This window comes from Mustelus asterias, unplaced genomic scaffold (genome assembly GCF_964213995.1).
Source record: "Mustelus asterias unplaced genomic scaffold, sMusAst1.hap1.1 HAP1_SCAFFOLD_185, whole genome shotgun sequence".
Taxonomy (NCBI): Eukaryota; Metazoa; Chordata; class Chondrichthyes; order Carcharhiniformes; family Triakidae; genus Mustelus; species Mustelus asterias.
The window spans coordinates 811,311-832,174 of NW_027590183.1; the positions used below are offsets into that span (position 1 = coordinate 811,311).

Sequence of the window (20,864 nt, forward strand, 5' to 3'; positions counted from 1 at the left end):
GTAGTTAATATTAAACTGTTCAGTGTTTGTAACATCTCGCGAAACCTTCTGTCGACCTCTCTTTTACATGTGCTGACAGTAATCATGCAACTGAGTTACTTTATCCATGGATGATTTTCCTATTTTTTTCTTTATTCTCTGTGAACCTCACAGCTTCACTCAATATTCCTACTTCAAGCCGAAACAAAGTTTCATAAATTTTCATCGTAACCTCCTAGGTCTGAGCATGTCAAGTCTGACATGCAGTGTGGGGCCTCACATCCTAACTGTGAGGTATCCAAAGATGTCCCTACAACAGGCCAGAGGTCCTTTAGTCAGGGTTGCACGACATTGCCCGAGAAGTTCAATTCTGAGGGCTCCCAGCAACTCTCCTGCGATAATACTGCCACTCCCTCTGGCGGATCTGTTCTCTCATGTGACACAGATTGAGTGATTCTATTCCAAAAAAAGGAAACCAGCAGACAAAGCCAATTACCAAATATTGAGGCTGATTAGGTGCTATATTTCTGATCACATCTCAGGCTGTAAACAAAAAAAAAGCGCAGATAACCAACTGGAGACCATTCTAAGACATTCTCCTCATTAATCTACTGAAGCTGGGAGAATAATCTATGATGGAAAATGCACAAGTTCAGGGCAGTGGAATATGATAGAAGCCTGGGTACCGAGATTAATGGATCAACAATATCAATAAATAGCATTTACACGGATAGAATTGCAGCAAAATGGAGTGAAAATCTAGCGATTGAAAGCAAATATATTTCAGCGGTCGAGCTCAGTGTTTCCTATCCCCTGGTGTCTGAACCCCATAAAGCAACCATGTTTGAACTTTGAACTTTGCTCTCTTTGAAAGTTTATAGTCCAATAATAAAGACGTTACACAGTAGGTAATAAAAAGAGAAAAAAAACATCACAGCCAATAAATGTAGACTGTGTGTCTAAAACAGCAGGGGAAATGTAATCACTATCAACAGGGAACAAAATGAACACCCTTGTCAAAATTGATCAGTGAATAATCAGAATAATTCAATTAAAATGATACGCCATTTAATTCGGATCCAGCTCTAAATAAAATTACAATGTGTTACTGGTTTGTGCTGATCAGGCTGAAGGACTTGTTTATGACTGTAATATGTAATTAATCTTTACCCAGGGTGTGTTCGATAATCTGCTGTAAGCAGTACACTAATTTATCAGGACTCTCTGGAACCAGATTCAAGAACCGCAGCATAAGGTAAGAACCCAGAATATACTAACAACTATTACAGAGATTTAAGAAACATGAGCCTTTGTGGCATTTTACAGAGTGGTCCAGTAGATTTATTGAATGGTTAACAGCACTGAAGAACGTCAGCGAGCCTGTGCCGGACAGTGCAAGATCAATCCATCTGGCCCAAATATCCCGCCTTCCTTGTCACCCTGTGTCCAATGTTCAACTCTTTCTTCCGGCTTAAGGCTGAACCAGTGTTTTAGGTTATCTTCATTCAATTCCGGCTCATACTTTTCGGGCTCTGAGATATCCGAATTGGGCAGACCCCAAAACAAAAAGATGCTGGGGACACCGCGGCCACGGCGCAGAGTTCCCCCGGTAAAACCTGTGTGACAATTGCCCGAGAAGTTCAATCTTTTATTGAGCCATCGCCCTGTGATGGAACCACCAGACTTTGTGATGTAAATTACGAACTTCCGATTAATGTTCAGACTGCCTTAAGTAGTCATCACTTAGACAAATTTAGAAGAATTTAATCCACTTCACACTTAGATGTAACTATATTACTGAGGCATCTATCGATGACATGGTGATCGATAGATCGATAGATCCACAGACCACCCATCAATATCGAATAATCCAATAGGAACAACGGACTGCCTCCTTGAAACCCCCACCCTCCTATCTGACTACTCACTGGCAATCCATGGCATCCTGTCTTACCACCATGACGCTCTATGTTATTCCACATCTAACTTCCGAACATTTTGAATGTCCCTTCGATCCCCTCTGGCCAAACTCCCCTCGATCCCCTCTGGCCAAACTCCCCTCGATCCCCTCTGGCCAAACTCCCCTCGATCCCCTCTGGCCAAACTCCCCTCGATCCCCTCTGGCCAAACTCCCCTCGATCCCCTCTGGCCAAACTCCCCTCGATCCCCTCTGGCCAAACTCCCCTCGATCCCCTCTGGCCAAACCCACATAACATCTGTTGCCCTCCCCCTGTCCTGACTTCAAAACCACCAACATTCCACGGGATCCCACGGAAAACCACCTGATCTACAGAGCACCTCTGACTGTCTTCCGTGCGGCCCCAACAGACCACGCCCGCCTACCCAGACGCTACCACGTGAGCTATTATGAGCCCCTCGAGTAAACCCCACCTCCCTTCCTCAGGACCACACATTTAATTACCCCCGAGTCAACTCGTCGCTGACTAAATGCCAGTGAGCTCCATTCACTACTGACCAGTATACCCACTGATCATCCAGACCATCTGAACATCCCATTGCAGCCCGCCTCCCCACTGACCACCCTCCAAACACTTGACCGTCCTGCTGACTGACCCGGCTGACAATCTGACCGATCTCCACCAAGTAACGAAGCCGTTTAAAATATGACACCCCATAGCAACTTTTTTCACCATCTGACAACACCACACTGAACACCTCCTATCCAAGCCTTCCACTGACCATCCCCCTGACCACCCGTCCCCCTCGCAACTTCCTTGACCACCCAAAGGCCTAAAATTCACCATGGGTCCCACGCTACACTCCAACCCCATTCCCACCACGTGACCTGTGCACTAACCTCTCGGAGTTCCATGGGACAAAACGATTTCACTCTGCCACAAGATTAGCCCCTCCATCCAGAATAGGGCAACATAACTGCCCCCCTCCCCCCACAAGCTGATGAATACCACACCTCCTCGCTTGCAGCTCAGTGCACCCACCTACAACCACCCAACATACCACAGAATTCCAGCCCATCTTCCTCAGCCGAGCCAACATCTCACTCACTATTCTGATAATGATTTCCCAATCATCACTAGAGATAGAGGAGCTAACTGAGGGCTGCAGGAGCGCAAACTTAGGATCATAGAATCATAGAACCCTACAGTGCATAAAAAGGCATTTGGCCCATCGAGTCTGCACCGACCACAATCCCACCCAGGCCCTACCCCCATATTTTTCCCGCTAATCCCTCTATCCTACGCATCTCAGGACACTAAGGGGCAATTTTAGCATGGCCAATCAACCTAACCCCGCACACCTTTTGACTGTGGGAGGAAACCGGAGCACCCGGAGGAAACCCACGCAGACACGAGGAGAATGTCCAAGTTCCACACAGACAGTGACCCAAACCCGGAATCGAACCCAGGTCGCTGGGGCTGTGAAGCAGCAGTGCTAACCACTGTGCTACCGTGCCGCCCCATTCCTTTGTTAAACAATTGAACTTAGTTCAATTGTTTAAAAAAGGTGTCGAGGGAAATGCCAAACAATTATAGGCCAGTTAGCCTTAAATTGGTGATGGGCAAATTATTGGAAATAATCCTGAGTGAGCGGATTAATTGTCATGTAGAAAGGCACGGACTTGTCAGGGATGGTCAACGTGCAGTTGTCAAAGGAAGATCTTGCCTCACGGATTTCATTGAATTCTTTGAGGACATGACAAGAAGGGATGATGAAGGTAGTGCTGTGTTTGTTGTGTACACGGAACTTAGCCAGGCGTTTGACAAGGTCCCATATGGCAGATCGGTGAAAAGTGTTAAAACACATGGTGTACAGCGTACTGTGCCAAACTGGATAAAAAGTTCAACAATGCTCGCTTTTGCGACCCCTTACTGTTTGTGTTACATGTTGATGATGTGGACATGAAAGTGGCGGCACGATTTGGAAATTTGCAGATGGCAAAAAGATTGGCCGAGCAGTGAATAGTGTAGAGGGTAGCTATAATTTCGAAATTATATAGATGGGTTGGTGGAGCAGGCGGTAAAGTGGCAGATGGATTTTAACACGGAGAAGTGTGAAGTCATGCAATTAGGGAGGCAAAGCAGTTTTGGAGATTACCCAATATATGGGAATATGTGTACAAGTACGCTGAGCCTAAATGCAGCAGTTCAAGTCGACAAGGTTGTAAAGAAGGCATAGGGAATGTTCTCCTTTATTGTCAGAGGTATAGAATGTAAAAGTCAAGATGTAATGTTGGAATTGGACAAAATACTGCTGAGGCCACAACTGAAATATAGCGTGCAGTTCTTGTCACCATATTACAGTAAGAACGTAATTGCTCTGGAATGAATGTAGAGGAGGTTCACAAGAATGTTGCCAGGGCGAGAACACTGTTGCTATGAGGAGAGATTAAACCGATTGTGGTTACTTTCCTTGGAACAAAGGTGTACAAAATGATGAGGGGAAGAGATAGATTATATAGAGATAGGGCGGCACGGTAGCACAGTGGTTAGCACTGCTGCTTCACAGCTCTAGGGACCTGGGTTCGAATCCCGGCTCGGGTCACTGCTTGTGTGGAGTCTGCACATTCTCCCCGTGTCTGCGTGGGTTTCGTCCGGGTGCTCCGGTTTCCTCCCACAGTCCAAGGATGTGCGGGCGAGGTTGATTGGCCATTCTAAATTGCCCCTTAGTGTCCCGGGGTGCATAGGTTAGAGGGATTAGTGGGTAAATATATGGGGATAGGGCCTGGGTGGGATTGTGGTTGGTGCACACTCGATGGGCCGAATGGCCTCTTTCTGCACTGTAGGATTCTACGATTATGGAGGATAAAATTGATTCTCTTTGTGGAGAATCCTGGAACCATGGGACATAGATTCATGATAAGTGTCAGAGTGTTTAGAGGGGACATGTGGATAATCTGTTTGATTCAGGGTCGTGGATGTCTGGAATTCGCTATCCGAGTTGGCTATGCGGATCTGCGTCTTAATTGCAGGATTGGAAAGGATGCCTGCGTGTCCTCAGACTTGCATGGTCAATATGGGTTGCATCTTTTCTATGGCTCTACCCTGATCTACCCACCTATCTTCTGAGAATTCCCTCCAGCTACATCCCTTACTGACTTTCACTGTACAACATCCACCAGTGATCTCTGAAATCCTGGCTTCCACTATCTTCCCCCACTGACCACCCCACGGCTCACCACCTGACCACGAGATCCTTACTAACCACCGCCACAGCCTCCATTGTTATCTCACCCTCCAATTGACCACTATCCCTGGGAATTGCGCGCTGATCTCCCCCAATGACGAAACACAAAGTCAACCGCCCAAGTACTCCATGGAAGCTGTTGACTATAATAACAGACATAATGGTGCATTTTTGTTAGAGCACATATATTTTGGGGTATCTAATATGTTCAGCCACTTCAGAAAATATGTATTACATGCAGCGAATTAAGTTTCCTGAAGACTGGCTTCTGTGATGTGAGAAACCTCAGGGTGATGCCGGTATAGGTTTGGGTCATGTGACTCAACATCTTGTTGCTTCACAATGTTGACACCTCACTTTGACGTAGACCTGGTGCGACTCCTCGCATGCTCTCCTGAACACTTTGTTATTCCGGGATTGATCCCCTGGCTCAGTGACAAGATCAAAGTGGGGCCGTGAAGGGCTTTGAGGTTACAGTTCGTTCGTTGACAAAATTATGTTTGTGATGATGGACAACAATACGTCAGAGATGCCCAATCTTGAGAGTATTGATCTGTTCAAAACATATCCCACTTAGTACACTGATAGTGCCTCAAATGACGATACAGGCTATTGTAAACTTATAGGCGATTTCCGATTTCCACAAGGACTGAGTGTTCGTCACTACTGCAAATAATATCATGGACAGATAGATCGGAAACTGGTAGATTGGTGAGAAAGTTTTGAAGTAGCCATTTCCCTTTTGTTGATTATCTTGCCACAAGCTTCATTCCCAGTCTAAAACTATGCCCGTTAAACCCGAAAAGCAAGGTCAGACTTGTTGCAGCCGATTCACTCTTGGACTTCAATGGCATAGAGCATATAAACTGTTTTGCTTTGAATAGATTTCAGCTGATTAAGAACTGATCAAGTTATCATGTAACCATGTCGGGGATAAACTATTTCATGTGATAGCGAATGAAGGCCATGCTGATTTCATGTTAAATTAGAGCTGGATTATACCGGACTAAGTTTCTTTGGAAAAAGAGTTGCAGAAATCTGTAGTTAGCTGCCAAAAGAGCTCTGTGCAAGCTGATACAATTAGACTTTCAAGGCTGATGTCGATATTTTTGCATTCACGATTTTCTTTAGCAATGCCTCGAAAATGGAGGTGAGACATGGAACAACCATGATAACATTGATTTCCAGGGTCTGAATGTTCAGTTCCCTCTCTGACATTCCATCAATATGATGATTTCCTGGCCTCGAAGATGCCACATCGCCCAATAATGATACAAAAGAAATGAGACGTCGAATGGATTGAAAAGAAACAAAGTAATGAATGACAAAAACAACAAAAAATGCAATTTAGAATGAAGCACCATTGTTATAACCGGTCGCATAAGGAAATAGCGCAGCTTGTTTTTTTTTACAACGGTGATGTATAATCAAACAGAAAAACAGCGGGGAGCATTTAATTGCTTCACTATTGCCGGTTCCTTTTGTCGAGTTTACATCGGTGGTGATAATATTAGTTGGGCGGTATATGAAATGTAATAGAGAGACTTAGGTAATGAGATATATGATTACTTGTAATAATTTGGATGTTTCCTTTTTGGTTGGTGGGAAATCGGACTTGCTTCAGTTTGGTAATTGACAATTTCCAAGAGATTCTTTAGCTGATTATATGTTGGATTTCAATACCCACCTGTGCAAATAGCGTAGAATACTGATCTAACTGAGTGGTACTGCATGTGCGAGGGCCGACTCCTGTTCTATCCCACTCTGTGTATACAATGAAGGGAATGTATCAGTCTTAAGAAGGAAAGGAAGGGTAGGATTCGAGAACCGTGGATAACCAGGGAAATTGAGGGACTGGTCAAAAAGAAAAGAGAAGCGTACGATAGGTCCAGGCAGCTAAAAACGGAGGGAGCTCTGGAGGAATACAAAGAAAGTAGGAAAGAACTCAAACGAGGAATTAGAAGGGCAAAAAGGGGACACGAAATGTCCTTGGCAGACAGGATTAAGGAGAATCCCAAGGCATTTTATTCATATGTTAGGAACAAAAGCGTTGACAGGGAAAAAATCGGACCTCTCAGGGACAAAAGTGGGGAATTATGCTTCGAGCCCAAAGAAGTAGGGGAGATCCTAAATGAATACTTTGCGTCGGTATTCACAAAGGAGAGGGATGTGTTGACTGGGAGTGTCTCGGAGGGGAATGTTGAACCGTTAGAGAAAATCTCCATTACAAGGGAGGGAGTGTTAGGTGTTTTAGAGAATATAAAGACTGACAAATCCCCAGGGCCTGATGGAATCTATCCAAGGCTGCTCAGGGAGACAAGAGATGAAATCGCTGGGCCTCGGACATAAATCTTTGTCGCGTCGCTGGACACAGGTGAGGTCCCAGAGGATTGGAGGATAGCTAATGCGGTCCCGTTATTTAAGAAGGGAAGGAAGGATAACCCAGGTAATTATAGGCCGGTGAGCTTGACGTCCGTGGTAGGGAAGTTGTTGGAGAGGATTCTTAGAGATAGGATGTATGTGCATTTAGAAAGGAATGAACTCATTAACGATAGTCAGCGTGGCTTTGTGAGAGGGAGGTCATGCCTCACTAACCTGCTGGAGTTTTCTGAAGAAGTGATTAGAATGGTTGACGAGGGAAGGGCCGTGGATGTCGTCTATATGGACTTTAGTAAAGCGTTTGACAAAGTCCCTCATGGTAGGTTGGTGCAAAAGGTTGGATCTCATGGGATAAAGGGGGAGGTGGCTAGATGGGTGGAGAACTGGCTTGGTCAAAGAAGACAGAGGGTGGTAGTGGAAGGGTCTTTTTCCGGCTGGAGGCCTGTGACTAGTGGTGTTCCGCAGGGCTCTGTATTGGGACCTCTGCAGTTTGTGATTTATATAAACGATCGGGAAGAAGGTGTAACTGGGGTGATCAGCAAGTTTGCGGACGACACGAAATTGGCTGGACTTGCAGATAGTGAGGAACATTGTCAGAGGCTACAGAAGGATATAGATAGGCTGGCAATATGGACAAAGAAATGGCAGATGGAGTTCAATCCAGATAAATGCGAAGTGATGCATTTTGGTAGAAATAATGTAGGGGGAAGCTATAGGATAAATGGCAGAACCATAAAGGGTGTAGATACGCAGAGGGACCTGGGTGTGCAAGTCCACAGATCCTTGAAGGTGACGTCACAGGTGGGGAAGGTGGTGAAGAAGGCATATGGCATGCTTGCCTTTATAGGATGGGGCATAGAGTATAAAAGTTGGGGTCTGATGTTGCAGATGTATAGATCGCTGGTTCGGCCGCATTTGGAATACTGCATCCAGTTCTGGTCGCCACACTACCAGAAGGGCGTGGAGGCTTTAGAGAGAGTGCAGAGGAGGTTTACCAGGATGTTGCCTGGTATGGAGCAGCTTAGTTATGAGGAGAGATTGGGTAAACTGGGGTTGTTCTCACTGGAAAGACAGACGATGAGGGGAGACCTAATAGAGGTGTATAAAATGATGAAAGGCACAGATAGGGTGAACGGTGGGAAGCTTTTTCCCAGGTCGGTGGTGACGTTCACGAGGGGTCATAGGTTCAAGGTGAGGGGGGAATGGGGCGGGGTGGATTTAACACGGATATCAGAAGGACGCATTTTACACAGAGGGTGGTGGGGGCCTGGAATGCGCTGCCAGGCAAGGTGGTGGAGGCGGACACACTGGGAACGTTTAAGACTTATCTAGATAGCCAGTGTCAGTGAGATCAGACAGTGTGTAACCCGGGGGGGATGGAGGCAGTGAGATCAGACAGTGTGTAACCCGGGGAGGATGGAGTCAGTGAGATCAGACCGTGTGTAACCCGGGGAGGATGGAGTCAGTGAGATCAGACAGTGTGTAACCCGGGGAGGATGGAGTCAGTGAGATCAGACAGTGTGTAACCCGGGGAGGATGGAGTCAGTGAGATCAGACAGTGTGTAACCCGGGGAGGATGGAGTCAGTGAGATCAGACAGTGTGTAACCCGGGGAGGATGGAGTCAGTGAGATCAGACAGTGTGTAACCCGGGGAGGATGGAGTCAGTGAGATCAGACAGTGTGTAACCCGGGGGAGGATGGAGTCAGTGAGATCAGACAGTGTGTAACCCGGGGAGGATGGAGTCAGTGAGATCAGACAGTGTGTAACCCGGGGAGGATGGAGTCAGTGAGATCAGACAGTGTGTAACCCGGGGAGGATGGAGTCAGTGAGATCAGACAGTGTGGAACCCGGGGAGGATGGAGTCAGTGAGATCAGACAGTGTGTAACCCGGGGAGGATGGAGTCAGTGAGATCAGACAGTATGTAACCCGGGGAGGATGGAGCCAGTGAGATCAGACAGTGTGTAACCCGGGGAGGATGGAGTCAGTGAGATCAGACAGTGTGTAACCCGGGGAGGATGGAGTCAGTGAGATCAGACAGTGTGTAACCCGGGGAGGATGGAGTCAGTGAGATCAGACAGTGTGTAATTCAGAATTCTTGCTGATTTTGAGGCATTCAGGATTCCATGGAATAACCTTAAGGGAAGTTCACCTTGACTGCACACATTTTCTGGTTTTCTGAAAAGCATGTTAATTTGTTAATTTTTGCAGTTCTGGCCCCCGTTTCCGATCTCGGTGCACCCGCAGTAGATGAAGCGAAGGGGGGAGTGGTGGATGTGAAGATGGGGAGGATGTGCGGTAACAGGAGATAAGCCCCTCCCGTTCCTGCTTTGGCCTTGTAGGCTGTTATTGGCTCCAGGAAGTCAAGATTCGATGGGGTTGTCCTTCAGACAATTTACTCATTTTCTGTGGCCAGGTTTACTACTGGTTTCCCTGGAAGGGGAGCATGCCATGTTCACCGGCATGAGTGAGAAATTCCTTACCTGGAGGGCATTGCAAGGTCTGGGATAGACATTGAATCTCTTTACAGAGATTGTGTTTTGACGTTTCAATTTTCCCCTGGTCGTCTGCCGACTTGATGCCGTATCCCAAGATACAAAAGAAGTAGAAGGGAGGACACCCAGAAACCTCACAGAAATAATAGAAACCCGACAGTGCAGAACAAGGCCATTCCGCCCATCGAGTTTGCACCGACAACAATCACGCATCGGACTTATCCCCACAACCCCACGCAGTAACCCCATTAATCACTCTAACTAACACATCCCGCCACACTAAGGGAAAATCGTGCATGACTAATCAACCTAAGCCGCACATCTTTGGACTGTGGGAGGAAACCGGAGCAGCCTGAGGAAACCCACAATGATACGGGGAGAATGTGCAAACTCCACACACAGTTACCAAGCCGGGAATCGAAGGCAGGTCCTTGGAGATGTGAGACAGTAGTGCTAACCACTCTGCCACCCTATGTCCCAATGCTTAACCAGTTTGTTCATATCCATAGCTCTTCATGAGTATCTCAATTAAAGAAAGAGTTCCACAGGCTGGAAGATGTGTGGGATGAGTACTCCAGAGCGTAGTCTCTTGGCAGCTGAAGGCAAGGGGCCCATGTATAGAAGAATCCAAATAAGGACTGGCCAAACTTTCAGGAGTGCGGAAATATTGCCAACATCTAAGGCTGGGCTATAATATCTGGCTGGGAAGTTTGAGTCAGTGGGTATATTTGAGAAGCTCGATCCAGATGGTGTACAAGGATCTAGGGTTAATGAGACGTGGTGCAAGTTAGGATACAAGAAACAAGTTTCAGGGCAGTTTGTAAGATCATCTTGCATGTGTAACACTATGTTTTATATGCTGGCAAGCAATACATTTATGATAAACAGATAGCCCACCCAGTGGGAGTCCAGAGAATGGGATTGGGAAGATAAACCAATGCCAGTGATATGTGCTGTGCGATTTACTGGATAAACAAACAGACAGGGACAATTTCCACCCAGCTGGAAGGCAGTGAAGAGATGATCATGTGACAAACTGTGCCAAAGGCTTCAGAGACGTAGAGTCGGCTGAAGATACTTCACTGACCATTTTATTTCTGCTAGAATGTAATGTTTGACTTTGATAAGAGCTGTTTCAGTATTGTGGTGTAGGTGGAAACCTAGTTAGATGTATTCAAACAAGTTCCAAGAAAGGTGTGTCTACATTTATCAGGTAAAGTTATCGTCATGTGTTTTGGAGAAAAGGAGGCTGGACATGGGCCAGGGATTTTCAAGGGCAAATGAAATCAAGATGATTTTTTGAAGAGGCAGTACCAAGGTTGTGGGGTCACCGTCAGATCTACCATATCTACATGGTGTTTGTGAGATTGTAAATACTAAAAGATTGTCCCCATATAAATTTTGGAAATCACATTGCTGCGTAAAGATACAAACAAGGCATTTTCACTTCACAGTTTCCATTTAACCCTGCTCTGGATTTGTCTATTTCAGAGCACCAGAATCGAAAACACCTGTCACAAAAATGGCTGAAGGTTTCAACAGCGGAGTATATCCAATATCTTCAAAAAGATTGACTTTGGACAATGGTAGGTTCAGAAAACACTCCCAAGTTTTCACCGTCCTGTTAATGAATCCAGACCTCATTCATGAACCTGCAGTTCACACAAGGAGCAGAGAAGAACATAGCGGCAGCAAATTATAAACCAGTAAAACTGATATAATGAAGTTGTGCTGAAAGCAATGTCTAGTGCATGTCGATAGGCATTGTTTACATAGACATCCAGAAGGAATTTGGACAGAGTTTCTTAAAATTTCTGTCATGCAATTGAAGGCAAATTTGTGACCTCATTGTGAAATTGGTGGAAAAGCAAGGGATAGAGATGAGGTAAATGGTGATTTAGGCTGACTGTCAGGATGCAACTTGCTGTGTTCCAGAAGCATCTGTGTTAGGCTCACAATTACTAACCAAATTTATTGACAGCCTAGATGATGGAATAAAAAAATGGATATATAAAACTGATTATGACACAAAGTTATTGAAACATTGTCGTCAGTATAGCTGGCAATATGCAATGAAATATCAGTAAATTAAGTGAATTGGCACGTTTGTGGCAAATAGATTAAAATGCAGGCCAATATCAGGTCCTTCACTTTCAATAAGGGATAGAACAGGGCCCTTTCCAAATGTGGAAAACCTAGAAACTTGGAAGCTCTACAGAACCTTGGGAATTCCTGAATATAGATTGTTAAAATATCGTGAAAAGGGAGCATAAAGTAAAACAAACAATTTAATGTTGGATTTTATGTCCAGAGAACAAGAGCATGTAGGGATAGAAGTTATGTTACAAGCGAGACAAGCTCCTGAATAGACCAATCTCGGCTGTGGCGATTGCAGTTAAAATAAAGGCAAAACCTTTCAGGAATGAAATTGAAAAATGCTTCGAAACGCAAAAACATTTCCTGCAAAAAAGGTAATTGATATTGGAAAGTTGATGTGAATTGCTTCTTACTAACCAGGGGTATGAAGTGATTTGGAGGTCAGCTGGATACATGGGTTTTATTCACAAATGAGATAAATATCATGAATGTTTTCTGAAAGATAGTTGATAACATGGCTCACATGACATTTAAGTGGGTTGTTTTAAGTTTACGGGAAATTAAAACAGTCCAGATAGGAACTCATTGTGTTTCATTTTTTTCCAATTTCTGTTCACAGATCCAAACTCTAAAATCACTGAGTTCTTGACAAACTGTAAAGATGACCAACTGTTGCTGTTGACCAAATTCTACCGGGACAGACTAGAACAGGCGATTGAAGGAGTGGCGAGACTCTGTCTGATGTTTGCAGCATGCGATCATATTGGTGTGAAACAAAGTCATGTAAGTCCAGGATATGGTGGGTTTAGTGATTTTGCCCATTTTCACTTCGCAGACCTGATGAAATTAGAGGAAGAATAATTTGCTGAACAGTAAGAAGCTATGGTCTCTCTTGCTGCTCTCCTAAAAAGACAACTGTTCCAATACAGCTACAATGCTGGCATCTACCCAACAACGTGTAAAAAATGTCTATCCCATTTGCCCAAAACAGGACAAATCCATATGGAAAATTTGCACCCCACAAGCCTCCTCCCACTAAGAGGCAGAGATAAAATGAGTAATTACCAGTGACTTAAAGTTGCAGATACTTTGCAAGTTTGGGACGGCAAAGTGGCACAGTGGTTAGCATTACTGCCTCATAGCGCTGGGAACCTGGGTTCGATTCCTGGTTTGAGTCATTTTCTACGTGGTGTCTACATGTTCTGCACGTTTTAAAGTTTATTTATTATTGTGAAAAGTAAGCTTGTATTAACACTGCAAAGATGTGACTGTGAATATCCCCGAGTTGCCATACTCCAGCGCCTTTTCGGGAACACTGAGGGTGAATTTAGCATGGCCAATGCACCTAACCAGAGCACCCGGAAGAAACCCACGCAGACACGGGGAGACTGTGCAGATTCCACACAGTGACCCAAGTCGGGAATTGAACCCAGGTCCCTGGCGCTATGAGGCAACACTGCTAACTACTTTGGAACCGTGCTGCCGAGTTTTTGTGTGCATTTCCGTCGGGTGTTCAGCTTTCCTCCGACAGTCTGAAAGACGTGATGGTTAGGTGCATTGACCATGCGAAATTCTCCTTCAATGTACCTGAACAGGCGCTGGAGCGTGACAACGACGGGATTTCCTCGGTCACTACATTGCATTCTTAATGCAAGCCTCTTTGTAACATAGATAAATACACTTTAAGCATTTAATAACATGATAATTGAAGTTCCTTTTAGGTACTGCCAGTATCACTTGCCTCCTGATCTCATTAAACCCTTGGTCCATTCATGGACCAACACGAGTGTCTGCCTCTCACATCACAACATTATTTGATTGAACTCTGTCATGGAATGCTCAGGCGATAGAAATGAATGGGAACTGCGCTAAATCTCTGCAATGGCTGCAGTCATACCTAGCATAATGATAGTTGTGATTGTTCGAGGTCAATCCTAGCAGACCCATGGCCCTCATACTTGAGTTCCTCAACGTCCTGTGTTCTCTGAAAATATATCCAGCTGTTTCATGACCTATCTGCTATCAATTGGTCAGAAGTGGAGGTGTTTTAGTGTTGATGTTAAAATGTACAACTTAATGTGTAACTCCTCAGATATCAGGAACTGAACAATATCCAGTCTAGTAAATGGTCAGTGATATTCCTGCCACACAACTCCATCCCTGTTTGACACTAAGTCACATGACCATTGCGGAAACCCACTTCAACAACCATGAGGGTTACAATTGAACACAACCTTAACGAGAAGAGTCAGAGGCTGGGAATTTGCTGCAAGGCTCACTTCCTGAATTCCCAAAGTCTGCGAATAATCCACAAGACAAAAATGGGCAACGTGACGGAATACACTCCACAATCATGGATTATTGTGTCCAACATTATCTAAGCAGCTCGACACCATCGAGAATGAAGCTACGCACTTGATTTGCATGGAATTTGTTCTTAAAAATATTTCCTCCCACGTCACAATGTCAGCATGTGCACCTGGTAAAAGATGCACTGCAGCAAATCACTAACGCTCCCTTAACAGAACTAATACTGTGGGCACATGCTTTCAAATCACCAGTATGGAAGATTTTGGAAATGAAAATCAACTAATACATCTTGAATTGAAATCTAGTTTCGGTAATGCTGACCATGAAAACATTATCCATTGATGTAAAAACCCATCCCAATCAATAATGTCGATGGTAGACTGAGATCTGCTGTCCTTGTTTGGACTACGTGTGACCCCAGCTCTAAAACAGTGTGATTACTTCTAGAAAAGTCTAACAGGCAACTCAGTTTTATTAAATGGCTGCAAAGTCTAAAAGTATTGAAACCGAATGATTCACCCGGAAATTACAATTACATTCCCAACCCTGTCGGCCCTACAAATTTCATCATGTGGGGCCAGTGCTAAGATTCGGAAAGCTATCCCACTGACTAGTCAACCAGTACCCTGAAACAATGAACCTCTCAACATCATACTTGCAGACAATGTCCCAAATACAACCATCATCATTGTTGGGTATGACCTGTCCCGCTGACAGGAAAGACCCACAAGACATCCAGTGGGGAGCAGATTGCCCTGGATTTCCTCAACATTGAGTCTGAACTCCCTGAAGTCTCATAATCCGGTTGGAAGCGTGGCAATGAAATTGCCTGCTGGTTTCAGCCTACAATGCCCACTATCTGATGAACAACTGCTCCTCCATGTGACACACTGTTTGGAGGAAGCACTGAGGATGGCAAGGGCAGGAAATATACTCTGGGTGGGGACTGAAATATCCATCAACAAGTCATGCTCAGTAGCGCCACCACTGAACGAGCGAGCAACGTCCTAAAGGGCATAGCTGCTGCACTGGGTCTGCGGCAGGCGGTGAGTGAATCAACAAAAGGTTTAACTTATTTGACCTCCTCCTGATCAGGCTGTCTGTTCCAGATGCACATGGTCAAAGTTGTCGGAGTGACCAACAAACTTTCCATTAGGAGGCAAAGTCCTGACTTACCTTCAGGTGTTGTGTGGATTTACCAACGAGTTAAATGTGATAGGTTTTGTACAGATCAGTTGAGTCAAAACTGCGCAGCCATTAGACAGTGTGATCAATCAGTAGGAGCAGCAGAATTGTATTCGACCTTCACGGCCCAGCATATCATCTGCTCTGCTATTGCCAGTGTATCAGTCCGAGTGAATGAACAGTGCAGGAGGGGATGCCATTGATAGCGCCGGGGGTACCTCAACAACAGGTGTCAAACTGGTGAAGGTTCAAGGCGGGAATGCTTTTATAGCAAACAGCAGAACAAGCATGAGGGAAGTGACCCGAAATCTAATGAATCGGATCCAAAGCTCTGCATCCCTGCCGGATTCGTCCATGGCTGGTGTGAATTATTAACTAACCATCTGGAGTATTAGGCGCCCCAAATATCCACGTCCTAAATTAAATATGTTTCAGTATGTCTGAACATTCCAGTACAAAAGACAAAGCTGAAACATTGGCAAATATTATTAGCCAGAAGGACGCCGGAGGTGAAAGAAAGAATGAAAGCAAAATAGTGCGGATGCTGCAATGTGAAACAAAAACAGAACACCCCGGAAAATCTCAGCAGGTCTGACAGCACCTGTGAGGAGAGAATAGAGCCAACGTTTCGAGTCTGGATGACCCTTCATCAGAGCTCTGACGAAGGACTATCTGGGCACGAAACTTTGTCTCTATTCTCTCCCCACAGATGCTGTCGGACCTGCTGAGATTTTGGAGCCTTTTCTGTTTTAGGAGCCAGTAGATGATCTATTGTGACTGTCTATTGAGGTCCCTGTCATCACAGATGTCAGTCCTTAGCTAATTCAGTTCACTCCAAATGATATCATGAAATAACCAAAGTAAATGTAAACTGTAAATGCTTTGGGCCATGGCAATATTCTGGCAGGAGAAAGACGTATCAGTGATCGTACTTCTAACTTAATCTCAGATGTGGGGTGTTTGCTGACGATTGCACTATTTTCAGCACAATTTGCAACTCCACAGATGCTGAAGCAATTAGAGCACATATGCAAGAAAACCTGGACACCAGTCAGGCCTGGGCTGCGATATGCCAAGTAACGTTCGCGCTACAAAAATGCCAGGCAATTACAAATGCCATCAAAAGAGATTCCACCCCTCCCTCCTTGGCGATTGAATTTCATTACAATCATTGAATCCCCCTCTATCACGATGCTGGGGGGGTGCAGCTGACCTGAAACTGAATTGTACCAGGCACAAAATACTGGTGACGAGAGCAGGTCAGATTCTGTGGAGTGTGACTCACTTCCTCACTCCCCAAGACCTCTTCATCGTCTAAAAGGCACAGTCAGAGTGTGATGGAATCGTCTCCAGTTGCCTGGATGTGCGCAGTTCCAACAACTTTCAAGACGCTCGACAGCATCCCGGACAAAACAGCCGCCTGATTGACACCCCATCTCACCAACATCAGCATTCACACCCTCCACTATCGACACACATGGCAGCGGTGTTTACCATTTACATGATACACTGCCACAACATCATAAAAAAGTGGATCCTATAGTCTAACAGTAATCTGATGTCATGTTGGGCACGGAAATTCAGATGAAATTAATCCCATTGAAATTATTGCTGGTTCTCTGGGATTTCTCACTCTCTGAAAATTATTTTCAATTAACTATTTGGTTTATTTATATGTCGTTTAAATTAAGGACGGAATCAAAATGTGATCTTTATTCAGTGTTGAGAAGGGATCAGGACCCAGTCCAGGGACTGCCTCCTGTCCTCAAAACACCTGCTTACCTTTCACTCTGTTTTCCAATACGCTCCTTATTATTCTTTACAGAAAGTAAAGGAAATCGCAGACAGTGGGAACCTCGCGGACTGTTCCAAACTTCTCCTAAATCTGGTGATAGAGAAAGGCCCTCGGGCTCTCAGGGTGATGTGGGAATCCTTTGTGGAAATGCACCGTGGGTTACCAAAGTTGGAGAAAATACTGAGAGAATTACCGACACTTGGTACAGTAAAATCGCGCAGTGAATTAACCATTGCAGATTGTTCTGATATTGCACATAGCTGATTTCATGATTGTAATTCCTTTAATCAGGTCCTGATGCATTTGTTCACATGAACATCCCACAAGGATTATCGGAAGTACCCAGTAACCTAAAAGGTAAGTGATGACAGTGAAGATTGCAAACTAATTATTTCACTGCTAAGAGTCTGAATAATTAGTTGTCAGAATTTGGGAATCAGAAAATCGAAGTCTCGGAATCAGGGTTAAATATTGTTTGAATTTGTCGTCCATCCTCATCTGTTCTGCACAGGTTCAAGTTTGCAATTCATACGACCATACACATTAGGAGCAAATGTTGACCCCTCGGTCCCTCTAAACTGCTCCACCATTGATCAAGAAGGCAAATGGGATGTTGGCCTATATCGCAAGGGGAATAGAATATAAAAGCAGAGATGTCTTGCTGCAGCTGTACAGGGCATTGGTGAGGCCGCAGCTGGAATACTGTGTGCAGTATTGGCCCCTTATTTGCGGAAGGATATATTGGCCTTGGAGGGAGTGCAGAGAAGGTTCACCAGGTTGATACCAGAGATGAGGGGTGTTGATTGTGAGGAGAGACTGAGCAGATTGGGTTTGTATTCGTTGGAATTTAGAAGGCTGAGGGGGGATCTTATAGAGACCTATAAGATAATGAAGGGGCTGGATAGGGTAGAGATGGATAGATTCTTTCCACTTAGAAAGGAAACTAGAACGAGAGGGCACAGCCTCAAAATAAAGGGGAGTCAGTTTAGGACAGAGTTGAGGAAGAACTTCTTCTCTCAGAGGGTGGTGAATCTCTGGAATTCTCTGCCCACTGAAGTGGTGGAGGCTCCCTCGTTGAATATGTTTAAATCACGGATAGATGGATTCCTGATCGGTAAGGGAATTAGGGGTTATAGGGATCAGGCGGGTAAGTGGAACTGATCCACTTCAGATCAGCCATGATCTTATTGAATGGCGGGGCAGGCTCGAGGGGCTAGATGGCCTACTCCTGCTCCTATTTCATACGTTCTTATGTTCTTATGAACAAGTCCATGGCTGATCGCATCACAACCTTCACACTGCATTCCTGTTTTTCCCAATCATCTTTCGTCTGTTGTGCTTTATATTTTTTCACTTCAGCAACTCTAAATTACCAGAACCTCATTTTCTTGTTCTGTGTATTTTCCACCATAGTCCAGAAATGCTTCGAATGCCTGAACTTCACTGAACCGTTGTCAAGTTTGTTTTTTCAAGTTTATTCTTTAAATAGTTCAAATCCTCAGTTAACTAAAGCATTTAGGGGGATTAGCGGGGGTAAATATGTGGAGTTATGGGAAAGTGCTTGGGTGGGATGTTCTGTTGGAGAGTCGGTGCAGACTCGATGGACCTGGTGGCTTCTTTCCCCACTATCAAGGCTCGCCTTGTTAACATGCTCGTAATGTCTCTGTTTTGCAACTCATAAACACCCTTCAACGTGTTCTGAAAGTCAAGTATCGAGAGCTCGGCGAGCCTTTGTGAGGGTGACCATCAAAGCTAATGAGTGCTGCTTATTGTGTTGCTGTTCTAAATCGTGAATTACCTTTTTGCATTTGATCACTTTAATTTATTCTTCTTCCTTTTTGGAACAAGTAAATGATATGATGCGGCCCCTTAAATGTTCCTTTACGCTGTTTCATCGGGTCAGAGACAGTATTAAGTTATAGACAACGTTGTAATTATTTTCTCATCATCATTTAAGAAAGATGCATTCAAACGCCATCTCTTTGCAGTAGATTTTTGACCCAGGTCACAAGTCTATGGACTTATGATCAGAGAGAGTTATAGCGAGAATGTCACTGTCAATGATTCTATGAGACTCTGACTCAATTGTAAATAAATAGTCAATGCGAGAGTGAAAGCAGTGAGTTTTGGAATAAAATACAAAGTCTCTGTTACTCGGGTGCAGAAGCTTCCATATGTCCAGCAGCCCAGATTCAGTAACACGATTGCTCAGTGATTTGCTTATATTGGAGCAGGGGTTTGATGATGCTGAGAGCCAGTCTCCCATTTGGGACAGAACACAATTCGAATCTCACCCAATAAGAACAATCCTGTACTTTTAGCTGAGATAAGGTTGAAGAATATTTTTATGAATTGTGGGTTATTCTCATTTGGGGCACATGAATGAAAGTTCCGTGCCTTCTCCTGTTCCGTTATGCAATACGAATTTGCCTTCATTGTCCGTATGTTGTGAGTGGACACAAAACTTCACCAGTCTGTGAAATAAGATTGTTAAACCCCTTATTCCCCCTGATGGGTGAGAGGAAAAGAAGACCTGGTTTTCCCAAGATCTGCCCAGCTACTATATTCTTTATCTGACAAATGTGTTTCCTTTAAAAATGCAATTTTGCAGCTTTGATGTTTCAGCTGAGAGAGCATTTTTTCCCTGAAGAGGTTTATATCAGGTTTACATTCTAGCTAATTACCTTGAACACATCCATAATAATCTGCATTTAATTGATCTGACCGGAGTATCCAGCTCGGCAAGTAGCCTGATATCAGAGAAGAAAGCATTGAGAGAGGGGGAAGGAGAAAAAGAAAGAAAAATGTACTGCCAATACAATGGCTTTTACATGGTTCCCTTGGGATCACTGTGAGATAAAAACTATATACATAAAAAGTTTAACTGCAAATTTGATCCATTTCCAAGTGCTGAAAACCAAATGTGCTGAAACCAACAAAAGTGGCTCGCTATTCAACCCATCAAATGTCTACTTGAGTCTCATAACTATAATTCTCCAGAGCAGATGTTCCGACTCTGAGGCCTACAGCTCCATTGGTGATAAGCCACATGAGTTAACTCTCCCGTCTAAACAAGCGCAGCCGTGTCCATGGATACGGTCAGCTGAGACTGCTCCACCCCGCCCATCAAAGTGTTCATATCCCCACCCGTTATGTGAACTGGCTAAAACTTTCTGAACATCACTGAATAAAGCAAAGTGCATATAAAAAATAAATCTCAGCCACTTGGAAAATAATATCAGCAACTAACATGCCATGTGGCGCAAGGTTCTTTCCAGCTGCTAACCCTCCAATCAGCTCGCACTGATGCCCAGATGTTGCAAGTGGACCTGATGGTTTCACCAAATGCCCAGATGTTGCAAGTGGACCTGATGGTTTCACCAAATGCCCAGATGTTGCAAGTGGACCTGATGGTTTCACCAAATGCCCAGATGTTGCAAGTGGACCTGATGGTTTCAC

At 44.6% G+C, this 20,864-nt stretch overlaps 1 protein-coding gene across 1 annotated transcript; it reads left to right on the forward strand.

Moving 5' to 3' along the window:
* Positions 1–1,157: 1,157 nt before the first annotated feature.
* LOC144485342 (uncharacterized) lies at positions 1,158–20,503 on the forward strand (the record flags this gene model as incomplete). The annotated part of the gene is made up of 7 exons (XM_078203540.1): positions 1,158–1,234; positions 11,510–11,604; positions 12,735–12,898; positions 17,436–17,607; positions 17,697–17,762; positions 18,765–18,863; positions 20,314–20,503. Coding segments are annotated over exons 2-7 (755 nt in total), but the record flags the coding sequence as incomplete, so codon positions are not given.
* Positions 20,504–20,864: the final 361 nt, after the last annotated feature.